Here is a 25,031-nt window from a genome sequence, read left to right as displayed (position 1 = left end):
CCACCTGAGTACTGGGACTAAAAGGAATTTACCACCACCACCTAGCTTAGCTTTCTTTCCTATAGTCCAAATTAATGTGTGTGTGTGTGTGTGTGTGTGTGTGTGTATGCATGTGTATAAAACATATATATTTTAAAGTATTAAATTTTTCTAAAGAGAATTTTTCTAAAATTAAGTAGACTATATTCTTATTATAGCTCAGCCTGCTGTCTCTCTGTTTTGTTTCGTTTTTTAGTTTTTCGAGACAGAGTTTCTCTGTGTAGCCTTGGCAGTCCTGGAATTCACTCTGTAGACCAGGCTGGCCTCAAACTCAGAAATCCGCCTGCCTCTGCCTCCCGAGTGCTGGGATTAAAGGCGTGCGCCACCACACAGACAGTCAACCTGCTGTCTCTTTAAGTGCACTAAACAAATTGTTCATTCTGTTAACATACAGTCAGCTAGAGATACGACTTAGTGTTTAAGAGTGTATTGCTCTTGCAGAGGACTAGACTTTTGCTCCCAAGACTCACATCATGCAGCTTGCAAGCACTCATACCTAAGTCCAGCTCCAGGAGAATCTGATGCCTCTGGCTTCCTAGCGTGGGCAAACAATGCACACATGCATGCACACACATAAATACATAAATAAATAAAAATTTAAAATAAAATAAAAACTCAACTTATTAAGGATAGAGAGGAAAATTATTTATTTTTTTCCTTCACAAATAGCAAGACTGATGACCACTCTGTCTCCCTGGCCCAGGATGAAGGAGAAACACAGCAGTAATGAGTAGCACCAAGAGGCTGTAGAAAGCACAAAAGATGGTTCCAGAACCCCAATATAGCAACATCTGTAGTTATCTAAGTCCCTTATATTTTAAAAAATGGTATAAATACTTGCACATTGTAGGTAATAAATTATAACTGTTCTCTGTAACACAGTGTTTTAAATATAATGTCTCACATAGAAGGGTGTTGCTCTCATTTCTGGTCACCTGTAAAAGCACTACATACAGACTTTTATCTATGAAAGAAAATTGTAACAATAAGCAAGTCATGGCCTTTCTAACTCATCTTACTGTTGATATATGAGGCTATAGATATGGGGATATACAAATGCATATTCAAGTTGGGAACCAATATCTGTTCAAAGACTGTCCCTTTTTCCACAAATTATAAAGTACTCCCTGCACGGTAAATGGGCAAACTGTGGTCTACGCAGTTAACCAGGGTGCACTTAACTGAAAGCTGTAGTGCATGCTTCCTGCTATGCACTTGATACCTCTTCCTATATTAGTGCTACCGCATCATAGTAAAGCATTTCTTCATTTATCATACTTTCAGATTAGTTACTCAAATAGAGAAACCTTGCCAGTCACATTTAACTATTATAAAATAGATATTTCAAAAATCTTGATTGTCTGAGTAAGCCAAAGCGCAAAACAGAAATTGTCTAGCAATTTATCTACAGTTAGGGGATAAATGCTTGGTTTTGATATTTCTGTCAAATCTTCTAGAGTAAAATGCCCTACTTTAACTAAAAAAAATAAAATATTATAATTGCTACACAGAAGCTACATAGATAATTTAAATGATATATTCTATAATATGTCCTAAAACTACAGTGATAGAATTTTAGGAGTTGAAATAAACTACCAAGTTAGTCCATTTCTCACCTACAGAAATTCTCTTAGGAAAATTCTGGGCTAGTACCCTACTTCCCCACTTTCAATAAAAGAGCTTTATTGGAAACTTCTTCCATGATCTCATTCCTGCTTGCTAGGCCCTTATTCTGGCCTCTGAAGTCCTTCAAATATCTGAAGATAATTACTGGGCTTACCTTTGGGACATCTGGTGTTATCTTACATACAATCTTTTAAGTTTACCTTTGGGACATGTGTGTTATCTTACCTACAATCTTTTAAGCTTTTTATTTGTCTTGCCCTGGGATTGTTCTCCCTCTGGTAATGGATAATCTATTACCAACACTGCCTGAAGAAATCCATAGTTTTCTATAGCTGGAGGTTCTCAACAGAATAGAGGAATTGGGGATGGAGAATGGGGTATGCCTACACCCTGGAAGAGGCCAAAGGATACTAGATCACCTCCTCTATCACTCCCCACCTTATTTCTTCAAGGCAGTATCTCACTGAACTTGAAGCTCAGCATCTTTTGGCTGGACTGACTGGCTGGCAAATCCCAACAATCCTCCTGTCTCTGTCCCACACAGTGCAGGAGTTAGTGCAATAGCACACCTGGCTTCTGGGTGCTGGGAATCTGATCTCAGGTCCTCATGTTTGCCCAGCACATGCTCTTACTCACTGAGTTAGCTCCCCAGCACTAGTAATGTTGAGTTTTGAATGGGAAGAGGGGGGAAATTAGCATATTACTGTTATATAGTATGTAAGCATTAACATACTTACCCAAAGTGATAATGGAATCAAACTAGGAGGGGTTGAATTAACAGTAACTGTTTACTATGTACCTTGATGTTCATTATCCTCTCCAAACCTCAATTTCCTCTCATGTAAATGAAAGCAAATGATCAAATCCAAATGAAGTGTTTATTGTGGTGGCCCAATGTGTTAATAAATGTACGTCAAGTATTTAGATACAGCACTTAAACTTTTTTCAAAGCACTGTCCTGTTAGCTATTACACTTTCTTAGTAGGATGCTGTGATGTGTGGCTGTTTGGCTAACCTTAGGCTTTGGAAGGCAGAGCCAGGAAGACTGTAGCAGTGGGAGGAAGAGGCCATCCAGGTTTGTAAAGTGAGCTCCAGGCCAGTGAGGACTTTATAGGGTATCTGTCTCACTGGATACTTAGGTAACAAAGTGTCAACAGTGAGGCTTGGATTCTAACTTTGTTTCTGAAAATTGCAACACTGTACAACAGATTTCACTGGCTACTTATATAACAAAATGTCAACAGTGGTTATCTTTCCTAACAACCTCACAAGTTCAAATTTCATTCTTATCTTCCTCTGCTCCCTTACTCCCTGTTCTTGCTTTTTGAGACAGGGTGTCATTAAATATTCCAAACTTGCCGAGAACTCTAATCTTCTGGCCTCAATCTCTAGAGTATGAAAAATCATGGTCCTATCCCATATCTATTCTGTATCACACATAGCAACATTTTTTACGTATGTGTCTTTTAAATAATCAATGTTTATAACCTTATATTAAATTTATTAAGAAAATATTATCTTAAAAATATGCCTTGTAGCCAGATGTGGCTGTGCATACCTTTAATAATCCCAGCACTAGGGAGGTGAGGGGTAGGAGCAGAGACAGGAAGATCCCTGAGTTAGAGGCCAGCCTGGTCTACAGAGTGAGTTCCAGTGGAGCCAGGGCTACAGAGAGACCCTGTCTCAAAAAAAAAAAAAAAAAAAAAAAAAAAAAAACACAAAACAAAACAAATCAAAAGTGCCTTGCACGGGCTGCCCAACCTCACTTTTCATGTGTTTAAGTAGTATGTATCATGGTAGCTTAAGGGGGAAAGAACATTAAGAAGTTAAGCAATGTTAAGAAATTATCAGAAGCCAGGCAGTGGTGGCACACGCTTTTAATCCCAGCATTTGGGAGGCAGAGGCAGGCAAATTTCCGAGTTCGAGGCCAGCCTGGTCTACAGAGTGAGTTCCAGGACAGCCAGAACTACACAGAGAAACCCTGTCTTGAAAATCGAGAGAGAGAGAGAGAGAGAGAGAGAGAGAGAGAGAGAGAGAGGGGGGAGGAAATTACCAGAATAGAAAAGCTAACAGAGCATCATATCATATATAAGCACATCTAAGCCAGCATTTCCTGTTTTGAATGGCAATTAAGCCACCCTACATCACTTTGCTATAGAATGTATACAGTGAATTTCACTCATATGTCATTTTCACTTTGCAAAGACAAAAACTAGAGACTGTTATAATAGAACAAAATATGTTATAAAAGAGCTTACAAAAAAAAAAAAAAACCTAGAATGTTATTCTGCCAAATGTTTTTCTCCAAAAACAAAAGATGAAGGTGAATGTTTTGCTTCTGCTTACAATGTTGTAAATAATCACTTGGAAACCCTTGCTGTGGCTTCTCCTGCCCTGTTGTGCTCCAATCTATATCTAGGCAGGCCTCTTGCCTTAGCGTTTTCTCCTTTTCAAATAGCAACTAAGCATGATGGCATACAAGCCTTTAATCCCAGCACTTGGAAGACAGAGGCAGGTCTCACTGTGAGTGTGAGACCAACCCTGTCCACACAGAGAGTTCCAGGCCAGCCATGGTACATAGTGAGACCTTTGTCTCACTATTTGTCCACATGACTGCCATTGAGGGAAGAGAAAAGGCAAAGTGTATATTCTTTAACAGTCAGTGTTCTCAGCAGTCTTGTACATTTGAGAGAAGCACCACAGTGACTTTTCAGGAAGGAGATCAAAGAATAATCTTGTCCCCAGTGTAAGGTTTGTCTTGGGACTTCCTTTGTTGGATGTGTACACAGCTGCTCAGTATAGAGCACATGTGGAGACTCAGTATAGAGCACATGTGGAGACTCAGTATAGAGCACATATGGAGACTCAGTATAGAGCACTTGTGGAGACTCAGTACAGAACACATATGGAGACTCAGTACAGAGCACATGTGGAGACTCAGTACAGAGCACATGTGGAGAGCTGCTTTAGGGGGTCTGTTTCAAACTCAGGTGGACAGCCAGGCACAGCGAGAGCTTTAACAGGCTGCCCTGTATCACCGGGCTTATGGCAGAATTAGCTTTGATCAAGAAAGGAAAAATGGACACCGCTCAGATTCTGTCACACCACTCATATAATGTGCTAGTTTAATCCAAAACAAAATTACTGCAAGAGATAGAGCTAATGAAACCTGATTTTTAAAACATTTAGGAGGCAGAGGTCTCCTTTAATCCCAGCCTGGTTTACAGAGTGAGTTTCAGGACAGTCAGAGCTACACAGAGAAACTCTTGTAGTGCTAAACCAAAACAATAATAACAAAACAAACAAAACAACAAACAAGCAAAGAACACTGGAGCTGGGGGTGGCTCTGTGGATAAAAGCATGAGCTGTTCTTCCAGAAGCCCCAGGTTTGACTCCCACTACCCATATAGGGACTCATAACCATCTGTAACTCTAGTTCCAAGGGATCTGATGCCCAATTCTAGCCTCCTTAGGCCCCAGGCATACAAGCAGTACACAGATATGAATACAGGTATATCACCTATACATTTTAAAAAATAAAAAAGCATTCCAAATGAATTGCCCTTTGTGATTATCTGGACTTTGTTTTCATAGAAAAAAAAATGGTTAGTAGCTTTTAAACTTCATTAACTTATCAGTCCAGAACAAGAAAATGTTGTATTTGTGCACATATCCACATATGAGAGCAGAGGAGAGAAGGATGCTAGATCCCCTGGAGCTGGAGTGATAGGCAGTTGTGAGCTCTGTGATATAGGTACTAGGAATTGAACTTGGGTCCACTGCAAGAACAATATGTGCTCTTAACCATTGAGCCATCTCTCCAACCCACGATGATTTACAAATGGAGTTTGAAAAAAATTTCTCTTCAATGTCTATATGTTTATATGTTAGCAATGGAGGAGGCCATGTCACTTGCAAATCTACAAAAGTGAGCTCTTACTTTCAAAGTTGGAAACATCTTTAGAAAAACATGAATCGGAAGACAAAACAACAACAATAACAACACACAACAAAACATGTTCCTTCTTAGAAAAACCAAGGAAGAAAGTAAATAAGTTTAATGGTTCATAATTGAATTCTACATTGGACAAAGCAATTAGTAAAAGACTACATACAAACAATAGACTAACCTAAATTCTGTCATTGGAGAATTTCTCCATGCTTGACCCTCCTTCCAGTAGAGGGAGCAACAGCCTACACTCAACAAGTAGAATGGAGATAGGTCTGTGCCTTTAAAGACTACCTAAGCATATCTTCAGTACATCCATCTTAGACATTTCCAAGCCTGCGCATTGATACTCCGGTTCCAGTACTTGAACTATAGCTGCAGAAAGTGCTCGGGAGTTGTCATGGGCAGTGTTTACTCAGCTGTGAATCTTGTCTGCTAAACTATTATCTTCCACTAAATTATTTGGTGCCACTGGTGCAGCAGGGACAAGCCTGTCATGAGGATAACCAGCCTGCTGGACTGGATTTGAGATGCCACATCTGGGACTGTAGACCTTGTCAAAAGAAACCACACCTGGGAAGACTCCCCATAGGCCCAGTGAAGAAGATATCACTGTTGTTTTGCTAAGTGGATATGATATGCATACCAAAGTACCTTCTAAATAATCACATTTATGCCATTAGATTACAGCCACTGTCAGCTTTATGTCAGAGAAGTATTATTTTTGTGATGGACAGCAATTAACTGGTCAAAGTGCTGAGGGTACATGAATGTTGAATGTTCTGCCCTAAATGGGACATCTGTATGGCCAGTCCAAGGCTCAGAAGTGGCGGGACCAAGGCTCAGAGAACATTTCACAAGAGGAGGCATAAAGACCGTCATAGTAGAAGGCAGGGATAGAGTGCTGTGAAAAGTGCCCCCCTGGGCATGGTGTGTCTACTGCAGCTCTGCACACCTCTTCAAAACCTGCACACAATTGGATCCATCACCAACATTCAGTCATGGAAGCAGGACAGGTTCAAAAGGTCTTGCCCCTCTCTGAGAATCTATAGGCAGTTGCTAGGGGAGGGAGAGACACTTCCATCACTGTTGTAGCTACTGGCAAGGTGTTCCTTCTGGTCCCTATAAACAGTCCCTCACCCATACTCCTGTAAGCCACTGTAATGAAAATCATTAGGTCACACCACAAACAAAAGCAAAAGGAAGGCTGGTTAGAAAGAGGATGAGGATCAAGGGGAGACAAAAGAAGTTATTACAGTGCTTGTTAATATGATTAAACTACATTACATGCATATGTACGCTATGTGTATGAAAAGATTATAACAAAGTTTTCTATTATGTATAATTAATATATGCTAATAAAAATGTTTAAAAAACTAATGTGTTGAAAATGTTATTTGAAGTAAAACAAAGCCAGGCTTGGTGGCAAAGGCTTGCAATCCCAGGTATGTGGAAGGCTGAGCCAAGGACTGTAAGCTTAGAGTCAGCTTGGACTGCAGAGTTAGTTCAAAGCCAACCTATACAATGTAGAAAGAACCTACCTTGAGGCAGATGTGGTAGCTCACTCCTTTAATCTTAGCTCTTGGAAGGCAGAGACAGGTCTCTGACTTCCAGGTTACATGCCAGCCAAGATGACATAGAGAGACCCTGACTCAAACAAAACAAAACAAGATCTTTTTGGAAATGAAGACTAAAAAGAGGTCTGAAGGTATAGCACAGATACAGACAGACAGACAGACAGACAGACAGACAGACAGACACACACACACACACACACACACACACACAGAGCCCTGGCTGTCCTAGAACTTGCTCTCTAGATCAGGCTGGGTTCAAACTCAGAGATCTGCCTGCCTCTGCCTCCCCAGTGCTGGAATTAAAAGTGTAAGTCATCACACTTGGCTATAAATAAAAATAAATCTAAAAGAAAGATGAATAAACAGAGACATACAGAAATTATATAACTAGCTCAAAGTTAGACCTCTGAAGTATGAGGAGCCAAGAGTCTAATCCACAGAGTCACATTCCACTACCTTCACTCTGAACTATCTTACTATGATTATAATTTGGAGTTATATCTCATTCCCGGAGTATCATTAACATTTTCTCAGTGTTAGCCTTCAAGGTCTTTTTAATGTTTATAGTAATCCATTAAATTGGTATATGATAATAAGTTGTGGTATTTCCAGTTCCCTGCTTTAAACATAAAATACCTTTGGGGGGCTAGAGAGATTGCTCAGCAGCTAAAAGCACTGGCGACTCTTCCAGATGACCCTGGCTCAGTTCCCAACACCCACATGACAGCTCATAACAATCTGTAACTGCAATCCAAGGGGGATCCAACAACCTCTCTGTCCTCTGTGGGCACCAGGCATGCACACGGTACACAGACATGCATACAGGCAAAATACTCACACATATAAAATAATACATTTAAAAAATGTATTTTGGATATATTATTTTTGCTTTGTTTGTGTCATATTTCTCAAGAATCTATCAGCTTAAAAAGCCATGCACATTATTAATTTCCCCATAAATATGCCAGCATTGAGCATGAATATCAGGACTGGTGAGATGGCTCAGTAGGTAAGGGCACTTGCTGCCAAGCCTGGTGACAAGTTTGATACTAGAATCCATTTCTAGAATGAGAAACCAGGGTCCCAACCTCTAGCCACACCTGAATGCTTTCACATACATTCACACACAGAGATTAAAAAATGTAACAAAAACATTTTTTTAAAGCATGAGCAGTCAAAAAATGTTTCTAATAAGTGAAACAAATGTACATTTTATGATTTTTTACAACACACTGAATTTTAACTGAAGTTCCACATTACCTTGGCTTTATAATTGTGACTTTCTGAGCTTTGATATGTGTTTAGTTTCTTAACAGTTCCTCTAACGTACCCAAACCAACCTAAACTTGCAACCCTGCCTCAGCCAACTGAAAGCCAAGAGCACGGAGGAGATAAGACCACAGAGGTGAGCTCCATAGGACCTGTTTTCTGAATTTCCTCCTGTGCACTTTACCCAGGGATAAGGGAGATGTTAGGTTGCTGATAAGTCTGTATGGGCTTGTATAGAAACATCAATTCTATGCCTATCATAGTAATACTAAAATATCTCCAAACTGTTGTTTCCTACTTAATTATTGTTACTAAGGTTTAATTTTAACAAGACAGCCTTATAATAAAGTAAACACAAAAGTAATAAGACATATTAAATCTCACAGCTCCAAAATAGAAATAATTGCTTTTCAATAGGATATAACAGCAAGCTAAACCTGTGGAAATAGGCACACTCAGTACAACTCTGATCTTTAAGAACTCTTGAAAGGTCTCATTTAAAATGAACTGAGCAGTAGCACACCCACCCTCGCACTGCCAAAGTAAAAACAGAGGAATACATACCTGCCGCTGTAAACATAGATGATTTCTGCTGTGTAAATGTTGATGGTTGTTAGACAGTGGGGAAGGCCAGCCCCGAGCCTGATATTGCAGCTGAGTTTGAGCCATGTCAGAAGGCCTCGCTACAAGATGCGAAGTGAACTGGCGATCAAGGTCATGATCGAAAACATGATTTGAATTATCTTGTCCAAATGGTGATTCATCGAATTGGGGGAGAAGACCCTCCTGCAGGAGGTCTTCTGGGTCAAGTCCTGCAAATGGTTCTGCATGAGATTCCACGTGATGAAGTAAATTCTCTTCTAAAGATGAGAAACCATTAGTTTCTGCATGGTCATTGAAATGACCCACTGGAGGTCCTGCGTCAACAGGATCTGGGAAGTTCATGTGCACAGGCGATAATTTTGAGTTGCTATAATTACCCTGAGGATGTGACGAATGCAGAATTGGAAAGTTATTTGAATTCAGTGATGGAGTGGGGTTCAGGAGATGCTGAGCGGGTTCTTGCTTCATTCCCCTATGAGGAGAAAAGGAGTTACTTCCAGCAAAATCAGATAAAGCCTGATTTGTATGACTGGGAGTGAGACCTGCAGATGACTGAAGGAGACTGCTTGGGGACACGTGACCACTGGAGAAGGAATAGTGTGCAGGGAACTGTTGCGAGTTACTCACAGAGCAGGAAGTCATACTTGGAGAAGGTCTGTTATAGTTGCCTTCCTGGTGACTGCTGCACTTGAGGAAGTGTGCAGGAGGGTTTGCAGTCGGAGAAAATGGCACTGGAAGAGTCTGCTGTGAGGAGGGGGCAGTGGCAAGGTGGTTAACGTTAACTCTGTGTGCGCTGTTAACATTAGCATCTAGAAAATTTTTAGCCTGGCCAAGAGAGTTTTGCCCTGGGTTAAGATTCCTTCTATTTTGTTGTGAGTGAAGGGAAGAACATTGTGTTTGATGTTCACTGGCCTGAAATAAGGCAAAATCATGGTGTGCCACAAAGCTTTTATTTTGATGCAGAGAGTGTGAATGTCCTGGTTGATGAAAGGGGGATCCATTTTGATTAGCTAGGCCTGGAGCTGTCTGGTGACCCCACATTGGACTACCATCTGCTACATCTTGAAACAAGCCATTGGGCTGGTTTGGGGGATGAATTGGAGAGCAATTAAATTGAGAGTGTGGAGATAATACGTGTTCAACTGGGCTGCCAAAAGATTGATTAACTGGGTGAAACTTCATCGAGTCAAATTGATTTAACTGTTCAAAATCCGCCATCTTCTGATGTGTTGGAGTACCTTGAACATGGTTTAGTGAGTCTATGTGCAAAGGCTCAAACTCTGCACCCAAGTTCAGTTCATCAACTAGTGAGACAGGTCCCGGCTGTACAAATGCATCATCTGACAAGCCTTCTAAAGTCTCACCAAAAAGATTAGCATCATCAAAAAAGTCCATCATTGGGTCTGTCATTTTGAAACTCCAGTGACAATTTGGGTTGTCCACTCCAAATAGAGTATGCTCAGCTTCCCTGCGGTAGGTATTACTGTATCATTTCTGAGGGTTGTCAACTAGTCCAACATAGGCCAGGATTCATTATTGCTCTACATGATGGCATGACATGAAGCGTCAGAACCCTAGGAAAAGAACAACAAAAGTATTTTAAACTCAGTAGTAAGCACTCACTAAGTTTCTATCAAGAAAACGTCTACAGAGTACTTTGTGTGTGACAATTCGTTGCAAATAGGTTATTAATATTCTGTGCAGAAGAAAACAGGCTCCTGTGGGGGACACAACTATTCATTTAAAGGTAAAAGTCCACATCGCTTTACTTGAAGTATATATACCACGATGAAAGAACGTAAATTAACCCCAAGAATAGCAAACGGTAGGTCACACTCCAGGGTGAAATATCTCACAGTCCCAGCACCTCTTTGCAGTGAGCAGGTTATCTAGGCACTGCCCTTCAAAATGGTATGTGTCTGAGAGCTAGTGTCAGATATTCTTGGGTTAGTTAGGGGATTGTGGTCACCTGTTCCAGGTCCCATGGGGTATATGTAGAAAAACCAGAAGCATAATTGTCAAGATGTCATGAGAAGGTGACCCAGAATAAAGGAAAACTCATTTGGTTTGGTTAGCTGAGAGCACTAGCCTGAGTCGGCTGCAAACTATGCTGGCACATAGCCTCATGTAGTTCACACGGCGCCACTGCTTATCTAGCACGGCAGACCAGCCTGACAGCCAAATAACTTAGGTATCTGTGAAGCAAATGCTAGTATCTTCCTATAATCAGTTGTCTTTATTACTCCATCTCTAATGAAACTGCTTAAATCATTAGGATTATGCATGCTTCATATTTTATTAACCAAACTATGCAAATACTGAAATTCAAGCTAAATAGAAACAAACAAGAGCCTGAGATAAATAAATAATAAACTGCTTTTAAGACAATCTAGGACTGGAGAGATGGCTCAGAGATTAAGAGCACTGACTGCTCTTCTGGAGGTCCTGAGTTCAATTCCCAAAAAACAAGCACTTTGTGTTCCAACCAACTGGAGAAAACTATTCTGTAACATGGGAATATAATGAAGGAGAAGTTTAAGGAGGTGAAAAAACAAACAAAAAACCCAGGTACTACAGCTGTTCTTTAATCATATAACAAAATTTTAGTCACTAAGGACAAATCATAAGAGGAAATGGAAGCAATAGCTAACAGCAATTTGTTCACTCTTAACTTAATTTTAGGAAAAGTAGATACAATAAAACAATTACGGAAACCATATTACTGTGTGACTTTAGGATTTCACATGATTATAATATACTATAATACATGATGAAAAATACGTCTACAGTATATGTCAGATGAAAACCTAGTTTTTACTTCTGCAAAATGAAAAGTTTTGATGTGAAAAGTATACAAGCCCTATGTGGCAAAGCATGATAGCACACATGTGTAATCTAAGCATTCAGGAGGCAGAGGCAGAGGCAGAAGTATCTCTGTAAGTCTACATAGTGTCAGGACAGCCAGAGTTACATGGTCAGATTCTGTCTCAAAAAACAAAAACAAAACCTACAAACAACCAGGTGGTTTTGAAATATACAGTCCTATCTACTCCCATACTAAGATGGGAGGATTGTAAGTTCGAGGCCAGCTGTGGTATTCTGGTGAGAGACTGTCTGGAAAATAAGTAAGAATACAAAAGTTTGTGTTTCAAATGATACCTTCAGCAGCTGCCAGAATACCTTCCAAAGAGATAATCCACATTCTCCCCAGTAATAATATGTAAATTCCATCCTCTCAGGACCCTGGCTCTCAGATGTGTTCTAGGAGAAAAAAAAAGAAACAACCTAGGGGATACTAAAGAAACCCCTGGGCAAATGCCTGCAATAGTAGCTCTTCAGGAGGCCAACCTGAGTGAGGGAAACCTCATCAAACAAACAAAACCACAAAGTCATATAAGCAAGCAGATGAACCACCCATAGGGAAAAGAAGAACACTTGTATAAATGATGTGTCTGATAAACAACTTATATCCAGCAAGATAATGGTAGTACACATCTTTAATTCCAGCACAAAGGGGGAGGAGGATGAGGAGGAAGATAAAGAGGAGGAGAAGGAGGAGGAGGAAGAGAAAGAGGAGGAGAAGGAAGAGGAGGAGACAGCTGTGAAGGCAGGCAGATCTTTGAGTTCAGGGTCCAGGGTAGGCAGGGCTACTCAACAGAAAAATTCTGTCTCAAAAAATATAACAAAACAAAAAAGAACTTATATTTAAAACGTGTAAAAACTTATATCTAGAACATATAAAGCAGTTTTAACAAGTTTCTAGCAAGAAAATAGGGCAAATATTTGTTTAAAAAAATCTGGATACTTCTCCAAAGATATAAAAATCTCTAGTAATGATATATATAAAAAAAATCCAGTCTCATTAATTACACTGAACTATAAACCAAAACAATAAAAGATCACTTCTTGACCCATTAGGAAGACAAGGTAAAAACACCAAGAAAATACCTGAATACAAGAGAACACGCCATTAGTGATGGGGTGTAATTTCTGTAGAAAAGTCTGGTAAGTCCTCAAAAATTTGAAAATAAAATTTGTGTACCGTTTAGTAGTTCTACTACTAGGTAAATACCCAGTGGAATTGAAAGCAGAGACTTCAATGCTAATCTGCATGTCAATGCTCAGTGCAGTATTTACTTGCAATATTAAAAAGGGGGAATAACCAGCTGTCTAACAATTGATAAGTAGATAAATAAAAGCATGATATATCAGTATAATGAAGTATTATTAGGTAATAAAAAGAAGTGAATCTATTTCACTAGGACCTGATCGTATTAACATAGTTACTTATAGATTGAAACTGGAAAGTCATGAATTCAAGGTCAGCCAGCCTGGGGTACAGATTGAGTCCAAAGCAGACTACATGACTTGCTGAGATCTTGTCTCAAATTAAAATGAGGGCTGCGGTAGAATTCTTTTATAACACGTAAAAGGACTCAGGTTCAACTCCCAGCATTACAAAAACTAAATATCTAACAAAAATGAAACATTGACTCATAGCTCATAACTGTGAAAACCGTACAATTACAGAGGCTTACTCTGCACCCCCTCCCCTTTTTGAGACAGTTTTAATATGTATCTCATGCTGGCCTCAAACTTGCAATCTCCCTAACAAATCTATAGAGACCATTAGTAGACCAGTGGTTGTAAGGCTGAAGGCAGGATGGGTGTGTGGTGTGACTGGTGAGCAGTGAATACTGGCCATAGGTTAAGGGGTTTCTTTTTGAGGTGATGAAAATGGCCTAAACTGGTTACAGTGATATTCAGACAACTGTCATTACCAGAAACCATGGCTGGGTGTGGTGATGTATGCCTGAAAATCTAAGGAATCTTAGGCTGGAAGTCAGCCTAGACTGAAAAAGAAAGACTGTCATCAAAAAGGAAGAAGAGGCTCTGGAAAGATGGCTCAGGTCAAAGAGTGCTCAGTCCTCTTTCAGAAGACCAGTGCTTGGGTCTTAGAACCCACAGTGGGTGGCTCACATGAGCCTGGGGCTCCAGCTCCAGAAACTCTTACCTGACACTCTTTTGGCCTCCATGGGCACATGAAACATGTGGTATACTCTCCAGATACATACATACATACACATAAATAAAAATAAATCCTTAAAACTCAAAGGATGTGGGGGAGGGGGGAGACCAGAGAGATGTCCTGGCAGATAAAGCCACTTGCTTTCACGGCACAAGTGCAAGCACACATGCACACCATACTTATTTATACAGCCAGACACACACACAAAAGTAATAAAATTTTTACAAAGGAGGTAAATTATTTAAATGATTAAGTCATACAGTATGTAAACTATATCAATAAAGTATTTTAAATATATTTAATTGGTGTGTAGTCACTACAAGGCTTCATAAGGTTATCCAAGTATAAAGTTTACTTAAGCCTATCACTTAAGGCAGCAGCCTCTTTGTTGTCTCTGCTTTGTTGTTTTTCTGAAACAATACGACTTCATTCTTCTTTACACTAGAAAGAAATCCTCTGTGGAGCCGGGTGTAGTGCATGGCTTTAATCTTAATGTGAGGGAGTCAAGAGGCAGACACATATTTGTGAGTCCAAAGACAGCATCCAGAGCAAATCCTAAGACAGCTAGAAATACATAAGAAGACTCTAGCAAAAACAAACAAAAAACCCAACAACTCACCCCAACACACAAACACACACACACACACACACACACACACACACACACACACACACACACACACAGAGTCAAGGAGTAAGGCTGAAGTAATTAATTCCTAGAGACATGGTACCTTGCAGGTAAAATCCAAAGTATTCTATCTTTTTATTAATCCACATGACCTTTGCCTAGGAAGGAATATAACCTAACTTCTTCTACTTGGACATGGACTAAGGGACGCACTAACTCAAGAGTTAGACATCTCATGCAGTCCTGAATAGAGTTCTGTATCTTTAAATGACTTCAAGTGTGCTTACTGGTTCTGCTCCACTGGGGCACCAGAGAGATGACTTGGCTGGTAAGAGCCACGCACTGCTCTTTCAGAGGACCTCAGCTTGGTCCCTAGCACCTGCATCAGAGGACTCACAACTCTTTTTAACTTTGGCTCCAAGGGACCCAACATCGTCTGACCTCAGTAGGAAATGCACTTCATGTTCTGACACATACATGTATAAATAATTAAATTTTTAATTTAAAAAAAAAAAGGCATTTATCCCAGCATTCTGGAGTCAGAACCAGAGGGAACACTGTAAGTTCTAAGGCAGGCAGGGCTCCACAGTTAGACCTTGCAAACAAACAACAAAAAACAAACAGAAACACATCAGCATTTGGTTCACCAAAAAAACAAAACAAAACAAAACAATGAGTCTTACTCTGCCATAAAAGAAAAACTCTAGAAGATAGTGTAGGGTCATTTACAAGGCTCTTTATTAGTAGCAGTAAGAAAAACAAAAAGGTCAACAAAAAGCCTACCACCTGATCTACCTACTTGATATGATGACTAAGTTTGTAATACATATTAAAATGTTTTCCACATCAAAGGAAGATGTCACCTTTACTACAATTACTAAGAATACATTACTGAGAAAAACTTTATGCTAGAATGCCACAGAACAACCAAGAACGATTAGCAGTTAATGAGATTTTTAATTTAGAATATCTTAAAAGGTAATTTATATAATTTTAAACCATTTTATGATTTTATATGCATATGTGTTTTACCTACATGTATGTTTGTGCACCAGATACATGTACTGTCTGCAGAAGGTAGAAGACAGGATGCACTGGAATGGGAGTTACAGGTGCCAGGTAGTTTCCATGTTGGTGCTGGGAATTAAAAACAGGCTCTCTGGAAGTGCAGGCAGTGCTCTTAATCACTGGACTATTTCTCTAGCCCCTTACAATATCATTTTCAAAACAGGAAGCACAGAGAGTTTTGAACAATGAATATTACATGAAAATGTGTAAATCCACAAATAATGGACTCAATATTGTCTCAACAATGTTTAGACATTTTAAATGGCAACAAGGACTACTAAAATCTGCACAGAATTAAGAATTAATATATGTAAAGTTGTGTATTCTACCCATAAGGATATTACTATTTACTTTTAAGTTTGGTCTTCTTTCCTTTCCTAGGGAATCTTACCTGCTAGACTAGATACATATATTCCAGAAAAACAGCCTCTAGCCTACAAACTGAAGTACTCCAATTGAACCTCCTAAACCATTAGAGACATTTTTGAAATTTCTTCCCCTAAGCATGGGAGCTCACACTTATAATCCCAGCTGAGGCAGGATTGCTTCAAACCCAGTTTGGGCTGCATGGTGAACTCTAGGCTACACCTTCCCCTGGACATTCTGTCTCAAAAAAAGAAGAAAAACCAGCTGTGTGTGGTGGTGCTCGCCTTTAATCCCAGCACTCGGGAGGCAGAGGCAGGTGGATTTCTGAGTTGAGGCCAGACTGGTCTACAGAGTGAGTTCCAGGACAGCCAGGGCTATACAGAGAAACCCTGACTCGAAAAACAAAAAAAAAAGAAGAAGAAGAAGAAGAAGAAGAAGAAGAAGAAGAAGAAGAAGAAGAAGAAGAAGAAGAAGAAGAAGAAGAAGAAGAAAGGAAGGAAGAAAGAAAGACCAAACAAACAAACAAAAACAAGCGAAAAAAAAAAATCCAACAAGCATTATGTGTGTGCTAATGGGGAATAAACTAGGGGACTTATTATTTATGTTAGTATAACCACATTTCTAATCCTCTTTTGAGACAGAATCTAAGCCACTCTGGCTCACCTTAAACTCGTGGCAACTCAGCCTTCTGAGTATCTAGATTATATACATGAGCCACCATGCCCACCTTATCTCTTGAAATCAGTTTTATTCCCACCGTCTTCTGAAATTGACCCAACCAAAGGCATACTGATGCTCTCCTCACTCTTCCCTCTTGATTCAATTATCTGTCAGGAGGATTTGTTACAGCTACCAGGGAGGAGTCCCCTAAATGCTTAATGACAAACAGCAAACTCACTCACTTCTCTCCTTTTTTCCTTAGTGTTCAGTTTCAGACTCTACACATGATTCTTTCCTCTAGAGCAGCGGTTCTCAACCTTACCAATGTTGCAACCCTTTAAAACAGTTCCTTGTGCCGGGCGTGGTGGTGCACGCCTTTGATCCCAGCACTTGGGAAGCAGAGGCAGGCGGATTTCTGAGTTCGAGGCCAGCCTGGTCTACAAAGTGAGTTCCAGGACAGCCAGGGCTACACAGAGAAACCCTGTCTCAAAAAACCGAAAAAAAAAAAAAAGTTCCTTGTGTTGTGATGACACCTGAATTGTAAAATTATTTTTGTTACTACTTCGTAACTGTAATTTTGCTACTGTTGTGAATCATAATGTAAATATCTGAAATGCAGGATGGTCTTAGGAGACCCCTGTGAAAGGACTGTTAGACCCTACCAAGAGATCATGATTCACCAGTTGAGAACTATTGACCTAGATATTGAGAATACTCTTAACCTCTAAATGTTGAGGGTACTTGGGGGCACACTAACCTCTAAATGTTGAGGGTACTTAGGGGTACTCTAATCTATTTTCATTTCTGTCTATATTGACTCTCAATAGTCTCAAAAAGTTAAATGTTATATATGTTGGTAATTTCCAAATTTATATCTATCGTATGTCATATTTATATCTATTTATATTTGTAAATATATATTTATATATAACTTATATCTATTATATATTATATCTCCACTTCAAACCCATATAACCTAACAAATACTTGGTTTCTTCTCCTGTGTATAGCCATGACACTAACCTTGTCATTTACTTGGCTGTGTTTCAACACAGTAAGCAGCAGGTGTGATCTCATGGCAATTGTTCCGGGTCACTTCACTCACAGTTCTCCCGTGATTCTGTATTACACCCATAAAGAAACGGGCACTCCCCATTCTGACTGCACTACAGTCCCCACTCCCACCTCAACAGCTCTCTGCCCTCACAGCCTGCTCTCCTCTCTTGGTCACTCCCACTTACTTTGGCCACAAAGCTGGTTGGTTCACTAAAAATGGCAGGTAGGAGAGAGAGAGGTCAGTGCCCCAGGAGGAAGCCTCCACACCCTTCTTTCCAATGTTTCAAAGAACAAGCAGGAACCTGGAAATCAGCAGGCCAAGGGTTTACAACTAAGAAACAGAAGGCAAATCCTTATCATTAAAGGAGATCCCTGTTAACAGGAGCAGAGAGCAGTGGGGAGGGGTCTAAGGAGAAGGAAGAGACCCTGGACTCAGCCCCCAGCACCAAAAGAGAAACAATGGAAAATGGAGTCTGAACCCAAGCTAAAGCAGAGACTTCGGTGACCACCAAGAAGAAATGCAGACACTTCATAGGTGCTTGGAAGGAGTACTCAAAATGAAAGACCCCAGTCTCCAGAACGTTTGGAGCAAGATGTAAAATAATCTTATTTACAGATTTGTAATATCAAATGCTGAATATGTCTGTTTCACACATACAGAGAGGGGGGGGGAGGAACAGGGACATAGATTCTGACCCTAAGAAAGTTACTGAATGTAGCAGACAATTAATAAATTCTGTTAAATATGCCCAGGGAGCTAATGGCAACCATGGAAAGGGGACACCATGTGACTAAAAACTCCCCAAGCCAAGTGAAAGACAAGAACTTTTTAAAAAATATTCTTTTTGTTGTTTTTGATTTTTTTTTGTTGTTGTTGTTGTTTCAAGACGGGAGTTTTTCTGTGTAGCCCCGACTGTCCTGGAACTCACTCTGTAGATCAGGCTGGCTTTGAACTCAGAAATCTGCCTGCCTCTGCATCTCAGGGGCAGTAAGATGCCTGGTGTGTGAGCTCTGGGAGCCACACATGAGACCTCTGAAAGAACACATGCTCTTAACTTGGGTTCGGTTCCCAGCACCGCATGGTGGTTCACAAGCATCTGTAACTAAAAGGCCATGGGATCTGATGTCCTATGCAAATGCGTATATGCAGGCAAAAGCCTTCTACACATTAAAAAAAAATTTTTTTTTGCAACAGGGTTTCTCTGTATAGCCCTGGCTGTCCTGGAACTCACTTTGTAGACCAGACTGGCCTCGAACTCAGAAATCTGCCTGCCTCTGCCTCCCAAGTGCTGGGATTAAAGGCATGCGCCACCACGCTTGGCAAAATTTTTTTAAAGAAAAAAAGAGTCATGAACTTAGCACCATGGTAAAGGATGAGTGCCATGACTTGGATGGTGTGATTTTTTTTTTCCCTCTACAAAACACAATTTGTTATGTTCTAAAACTATATAACTGCTCTATGTATCCCTAAAATATTGATAATAATCTATATTACTTATAATTTCAACTCTTTAATTCAAAAGTGGCCCTGAGAGATGGCTCAACAAGTTAAAGGGCACTTGATACCAAGCCACTTGACTAGAATTCAGTCCCAGAAACCACATAATAGATGGGGAGAATGGGTTCCAGAACTGACCTCTATCTCCTCACGCATGTGACATGGCACCAATTCTCATTCTCTCTCTCTCTCTCTCTCTCTCTCTCTCTCTCTCTCTCTCTCTCTCTCGCTCTCGCTCTCGCTCTCGCTCTCTTGCTCTCTCTCTTTCTCGCACGCGCGCGCGCACGCACACACACACACACACACACACACACACAGAGCACTTGGGGGTGTGAGAAGGAGCAGGCTGCCAGCCAGTCTGAGCTGACTAGTGAAAGTGTCTCAGAAAACATAGGTAAGAAGCAACAAACAAACACATAATTAATGTCAAATGTAAGAGTCCCTCATGGTCAGAGAATGACGGCTCAGAGGTCAAGAGTTCATACTACTTTTCCAGAGGACTCAGGTTTTATCAAGGTGGCTCCAAACTGGCCCACAGGATCTGATGCCCTCTTCCAGTCTTCTCGGGCACACATACAGATTCAAGTATAAATCCACATTAGAAAAAAGTAAAATTAAAAAAAAAATGCTTTTTTAAATTGGATTCATCAGTTTGTGGTAGCATGTTCCTTTAATCCCAGAACTCAAGAGGCAAAAGCAGGCGGATCTCTGAGTTTGAGGCCAGCCTGATAAGAGTTCCAGGACAGTCAGGGCTACAAAGAGAAACCCTGTCTCCATAAAACCAAAACAAACAAAAAAAATTAAATAGAGGGGTAGGTTCAAAAAAATTAAATAGAAATTACATTCAAGCCACTGTAAGACCCTGCCTCAAAACAATAACAGCAACAAAAATAGATTCCACCAAAAGTTTAGAAAGACTGTTAAATACAAGTCAGCCATTGTGTAGTTAGGGAGGCGCAGGTTCAAATCTTCGCTGCTACACTCTTACCTGGTGAATCATTCAGTCTGTCCCCTCATTTGACCATCTAAGTCACAGGTGACAGAATTCAGAAAGAATATACTCAATGCCCTAAAACACAGTGACTCGGTAATTAAAGATTCTCACTGGCCTGTAGAGCTAGAAGTCTAAGTCAGAATTTTCTGATGAGCTCCTGAAATAGTATCACGACTGCACTGTACTTGCCGTGTGTAATTCGTTCTTATGTCTGCTTGCCTGCATGTCTAATCACCACTCTCCCCCTGATGTTTCAAATATCTTTAAGACTAAACTTGGGTACTGTTTTTTGTAAGGTTTTACACAGAGAGAGAAAGAGAGAGAGAGGGGGTGGGAGGGAGAAAGAGGTAGGGAGAGAGAGAGAGAGAGAGAGAGAGAGAGAGAGAGAGAGAGAACGAGAACTGTTACTCATTAACTTCATATAGTCTTTATCTTACACAGTGTTCTCGTTCTCATTCTTTGTCTGCTTGTCTGTCCTTTCTACTAAACAGGATGAGCAGGTCTTTTCATTCCTACTATCTATTATAAATTCTTGGCCTGTAGTCAGTACATACTTTCAGAAATTCACTAATGCCAGAACTGCTACAAGTTATCGTCTGGCCTTCACACATACAGTGTGTACCATGGTGTAATGAAGATGAAGGTATAAAAAATAAATAATGTCGTGGGCTGAAGAGGTATTTCAGCAGCTCAGAGGGCTTGTTGCTCTTGCAGGGGTCCCAGGTTTGGTTCGTGGCACACACATGGTGGCTCACAATCATATGTGACTTTGAGTTGTTCCAGGAGATCTGCTGCCCTCTTCTGACCTCCACAGGAACCAAGTATAAATATAGTGCACAAACATGCGACAGGCAAAACACTCATACACATAAATCTTTAAAAATTCGTATCTTAAAAAAAAATCTAAATGCTTTGTTAAGGTGGGGTGATGGCTATTTTAGGTTGTCAACTTGGCTAGATCTGGAATTAACTAAAGTCCAAAACCTGTGAGAGATTTTTGCTTAATTTGAAGTAAATAGATCAGCATCTAATCCAGATCTTGACATGGGAAGACACACCTTTAATCTGGATCACGCATCTGCTGGAAGCCTATATAAGGACATGGAAGAAGGACAGACACTTTTGCTTGGCGTGCTTGCTCGCACCTTGCTAGCAAGTCCATTTCTTGACTGGCACTGTAGCATACTCCTTTGGGATTCCAGCATGTAATAAAGACCAGCTGAGACATCCTTCCTGCCTTGTAGACTGAACAACCACTCAATCCTTGGACTTTCCATTCATAGGCAGCCATTGTTGGACTAGCTGGATTGCAGCCTATAAGCCATTCTAATAAGTTCCCTTTTTAATATGTAGAGAGAGACTCATTCTGTAAGTCCTGTTACTCTAGAGAAGCCTGACAAATACAGATGACAAACACAGTTATGGATATTTTATGACATTTAGCAAAAAAAAAAAAAAAAAAAAAAAAGCCCAATGCTCCGATATAAATTCACAAAAACCCCTTACAGGAAGAACACTTTCCATCCACAAGGCTACACAAGAACCTGCAGTGCAGCTGTCTTGTGAGGTCTGTTTTGGCTTTCTGAGGCAGGGTCTCTGTGGACACTCACTACACAGTCCAGGTTATAACTGACGGTAGACACCCTGCCTTCATCTCCCAGGTGCTGGGCTTACGGATGTGAGCCACACCATGCTGAATGATGGCTCTGTGTCCTCTGGACACTTGCTAGCATGACTGGAACCATAGCTGCATCACTGACTTTGCTCTGGAATCCTGGGAACATCACTGTGAAGCTGTTTCTTCTCTGAAAAATGGGGAAGGGTGATCAGATATAGGAGGGCTGTAAAATAATCCAAGCAAGACACCATGTAAATGCTTCATGTTTTACATTTAAGCTTCTTGGAATTCTGGTGATCTATACCACTCACAAGTGAGTACGAAAACAGAAGAAGATTGGCTGAGTAGTTTATCTCTGGTGTGGCTACCACAATGATCAACCCACAAAGAAAACTGCTCAAATGGGTTCTAGGACCAGTCCACTTAACCACTTCTCTTCATAGAAACTCCTTTGGTTCTTCTGACACTACACTGCCATAGATTTTTCTTTCTTGGAGTTTTTCTTGAAGTAATTTAAGACATTCAAGTTCTATTAGGGACTTCATCATGTCTACCAAATTCACTTAGTATTTCAGGTCTTCAAACAGCCTCTAAAAGGCCATTTCACATTCACATCTTTGAGAAATTACATTTTTCTTCAAATACTATAAATGATTGTTCTAAGATGTATTTCTTACTAAAGATATAAAACCCAACTTCATGCTTCTTTAAGGCAGCCAGCTAATACCTCAGTGGCCTTCCTACAGTTTCTGGCCTAAGCAATGAGAGAAGAATGACTTAGCTGCCTGCTTACAGAATAGATATGTTCCATCAATAGCTCTGGAAATTCTGCCTCCAAATTTCCATTTTTAAAAGCTTTTTTTTTTTTCTTTCTTTCTTTCTTTCTTTTTTTTTTTTTTTGCTTTTGTTTTTTAATGTTTTTTGGTTTTTGTTTTTGGATTTCGGTTTTTGGATTTAATGTTTCTCTGCGTAGCTACCTCTGGTTATCTGGGAACTTAGTGTGTAGACCAGGCTGGCCTCAACTCACAGAGATCTGCCTCTTTTGACTCCTTAGCTCTGGGACTAAAGGCATGAGACACCAAACCGGACTTATTTAAAAAAATAAAATAAAATAAAAAACTTTTAAAGACAAGGTGTCAGGCTGCAGATATGGCTCAGCAGTTAAAAGTTCTTACTACTCTATGAAAGACGACCCAGGTTTAGTTGTGGCTTACAACAACCAGTAGCTTACATATACATAAAATAAATATATGTAAAATAAACAAATCTATCATCAATATTAACCTCTGATGATAATGAAGACTTACTAAATGCATTAGTAGGTTAATAAATCCACATAACTGAATTGATATCTAGTACTTTTATGCATTTGTATATGTGTGAATTAGAAAAAATTTGGAATCCAAGATGGCCAGCTGAGCATGCACATATCTATAAGTTTTCCATTCTTAGAAATACACACCCACCAGGCAGTGGTGGCACACTCCTTTAATCCCAGCACTTGGGAGGCAGAGGTAGGCAGATTTCTGAGTTCAAGGACAGCCAGGGCTAGAGAGTGAGTTCCAGCATAGCCAGGGCTACACAGAGAAACCCTGTCTCGAAAAACCAAAAAAAAAAAAAAAAGAAAAGAAAAGAAACACACACCCATATGTGTACATTCACTAAAACACATAATACACAAATGCTCATGTATGTATATGATAACTTATAGTCCAAAACTAAAACTGTGTCTATCAAAATAAACACAATGAAAATATATACAGTACTGTTCTACGTGGACATATGAATCACATAAATACTATGCAAAGAAATATATAGTATATCACTCTGCTTAATAAAGTTCAAAACTGGGCAAAACTAGTCTGTGGTTTCAGAAGTCAGGATAATGGCCCCCTCTGGAAAGACAGAAAGGGGGTGGTAATTAGAAAGGCCTATGCGGGGAGTTTCCGGACTGCTAATGATAATGTTCCATTTTTTTTTTTAACCTGGGTGGTAGTTACAGAGATGTGTTTACCTTGTAATAAATCACAGACTTGTATACATGTGATTTATATGCTTTTCTGCACATCTGTCATAATTTAACAAAAATCGTTTTTAAAAACCTAACTGAGCTAGGCCTCCTGCATCCCGCCTGGAATTGTAGGCGTGGGCAGCTGAGACAGGAAGAGTGTCAGGAGTTTGAGCCAAGTTAGCTTGCACAGTGAAGTCCAGGGCCAAGCTCAAAACAGCCGAACAACAACAAAATAATATGGTGAACTATGCAGGGACATTTATAAATAACAGAGATGGGTGTCACTCAACCAAAAAGGGCGAACAGCTTGGTGTACAGCAGGGCTTCCTAATGGCTGCATACTGCTGATTTTAAGATACTTTCACCAACATAAAACCAGTAAGTATACTGTATGCTTAGATAAATAGAGGACTCATTAAGTTATGGAATAGCTAAAAGTTTTCACTAATATCTATACCTCAAGCAATGCAATTTTTCTGTACCTCAGAGTTGGTTCAATTGTGAAGCTAAAGAGGAACGTCAAATCTAGTCTGAAATCCCTTTGGTGGGCTTGCATGTAAAGGTATAAGGAAAGAATCAACGCCACCGAGCTATACTCTGATCTCCAAATGCACACACAGCACACACACACACACACACACACACACACACACACAAATACAAATAATAAATTTTTCACAGGACTGCTATAACATTTAAACACTCCTAGATTAATTTTATTAATTAATAATTATTGATGCATATGTGTGTGTGCGCACACATGCGTGTATGAGTATGGAGGTTAGAAGTCACGTATTCCTCTATTGCTGTCCACCTTATGCTTTAAGCACGGATGGAAAGCAAAAGGTGACTCACAGGAGTCGGTCCTTCTTCTGGGGGCCTGAATCCAAGGTCTTAGTTTTGATGGTCAGTGCTTTTACCCACTGAGCCCTCAAAACTTCTTATCTAGTATAATCTTGTAATTTAAATATTTAAAGAATGTTCAGCTGGGTGGTGGTGGCACATGTCTTTTATCCCATCACTAGGGAGGCAGAGGCAGG

The 25,031-nt window shown here is 40.0% G+C and overlaps 1 protein-coding gene across 1 annotated transcript in view; it reads right to left on the bottom strand.

Moving 5' to 3' along the window:
- Window positions 1–25,031, bottom strand: part of Chd9 (chromodomain helicase DNA binding protein 9) — a 219,952-nt gene that overhangs the window by 110,819 nt on the left and 84,102 nt on the right. The window contains exon 3 of the mRNA XM_029532736.1: window positions 9,025–10,637. Within this exon, the coding sequence (XP_029388596.1) occupies window positions 9,025–10,473 (1,449 nt within the window). The 5' untranslated portion in view covers window positions 10,474–10,637. The remainder of the gene's footprint in view (window positions 1–9,024; window positions 10,638–25,031) is intronic.

This window comes from Mus pahari, chromosome 20, assembly GCF_900095145.1.
Source record: "Mus pahari chromosome 20, PAHARI_EIJ_v1.1, whole genome shotgun sequence".
Lineage (NCBI taxonomy): Eukaryota > Metazoa > Chordata > Mammalia > Rodentia > Muridae > Mus > Mus pahari.
The sequence above is the reverse complement of the archived record's forward strand: the minus strand, read 5'-3'. Positions and strand labels throughout refer to the sequence as shown.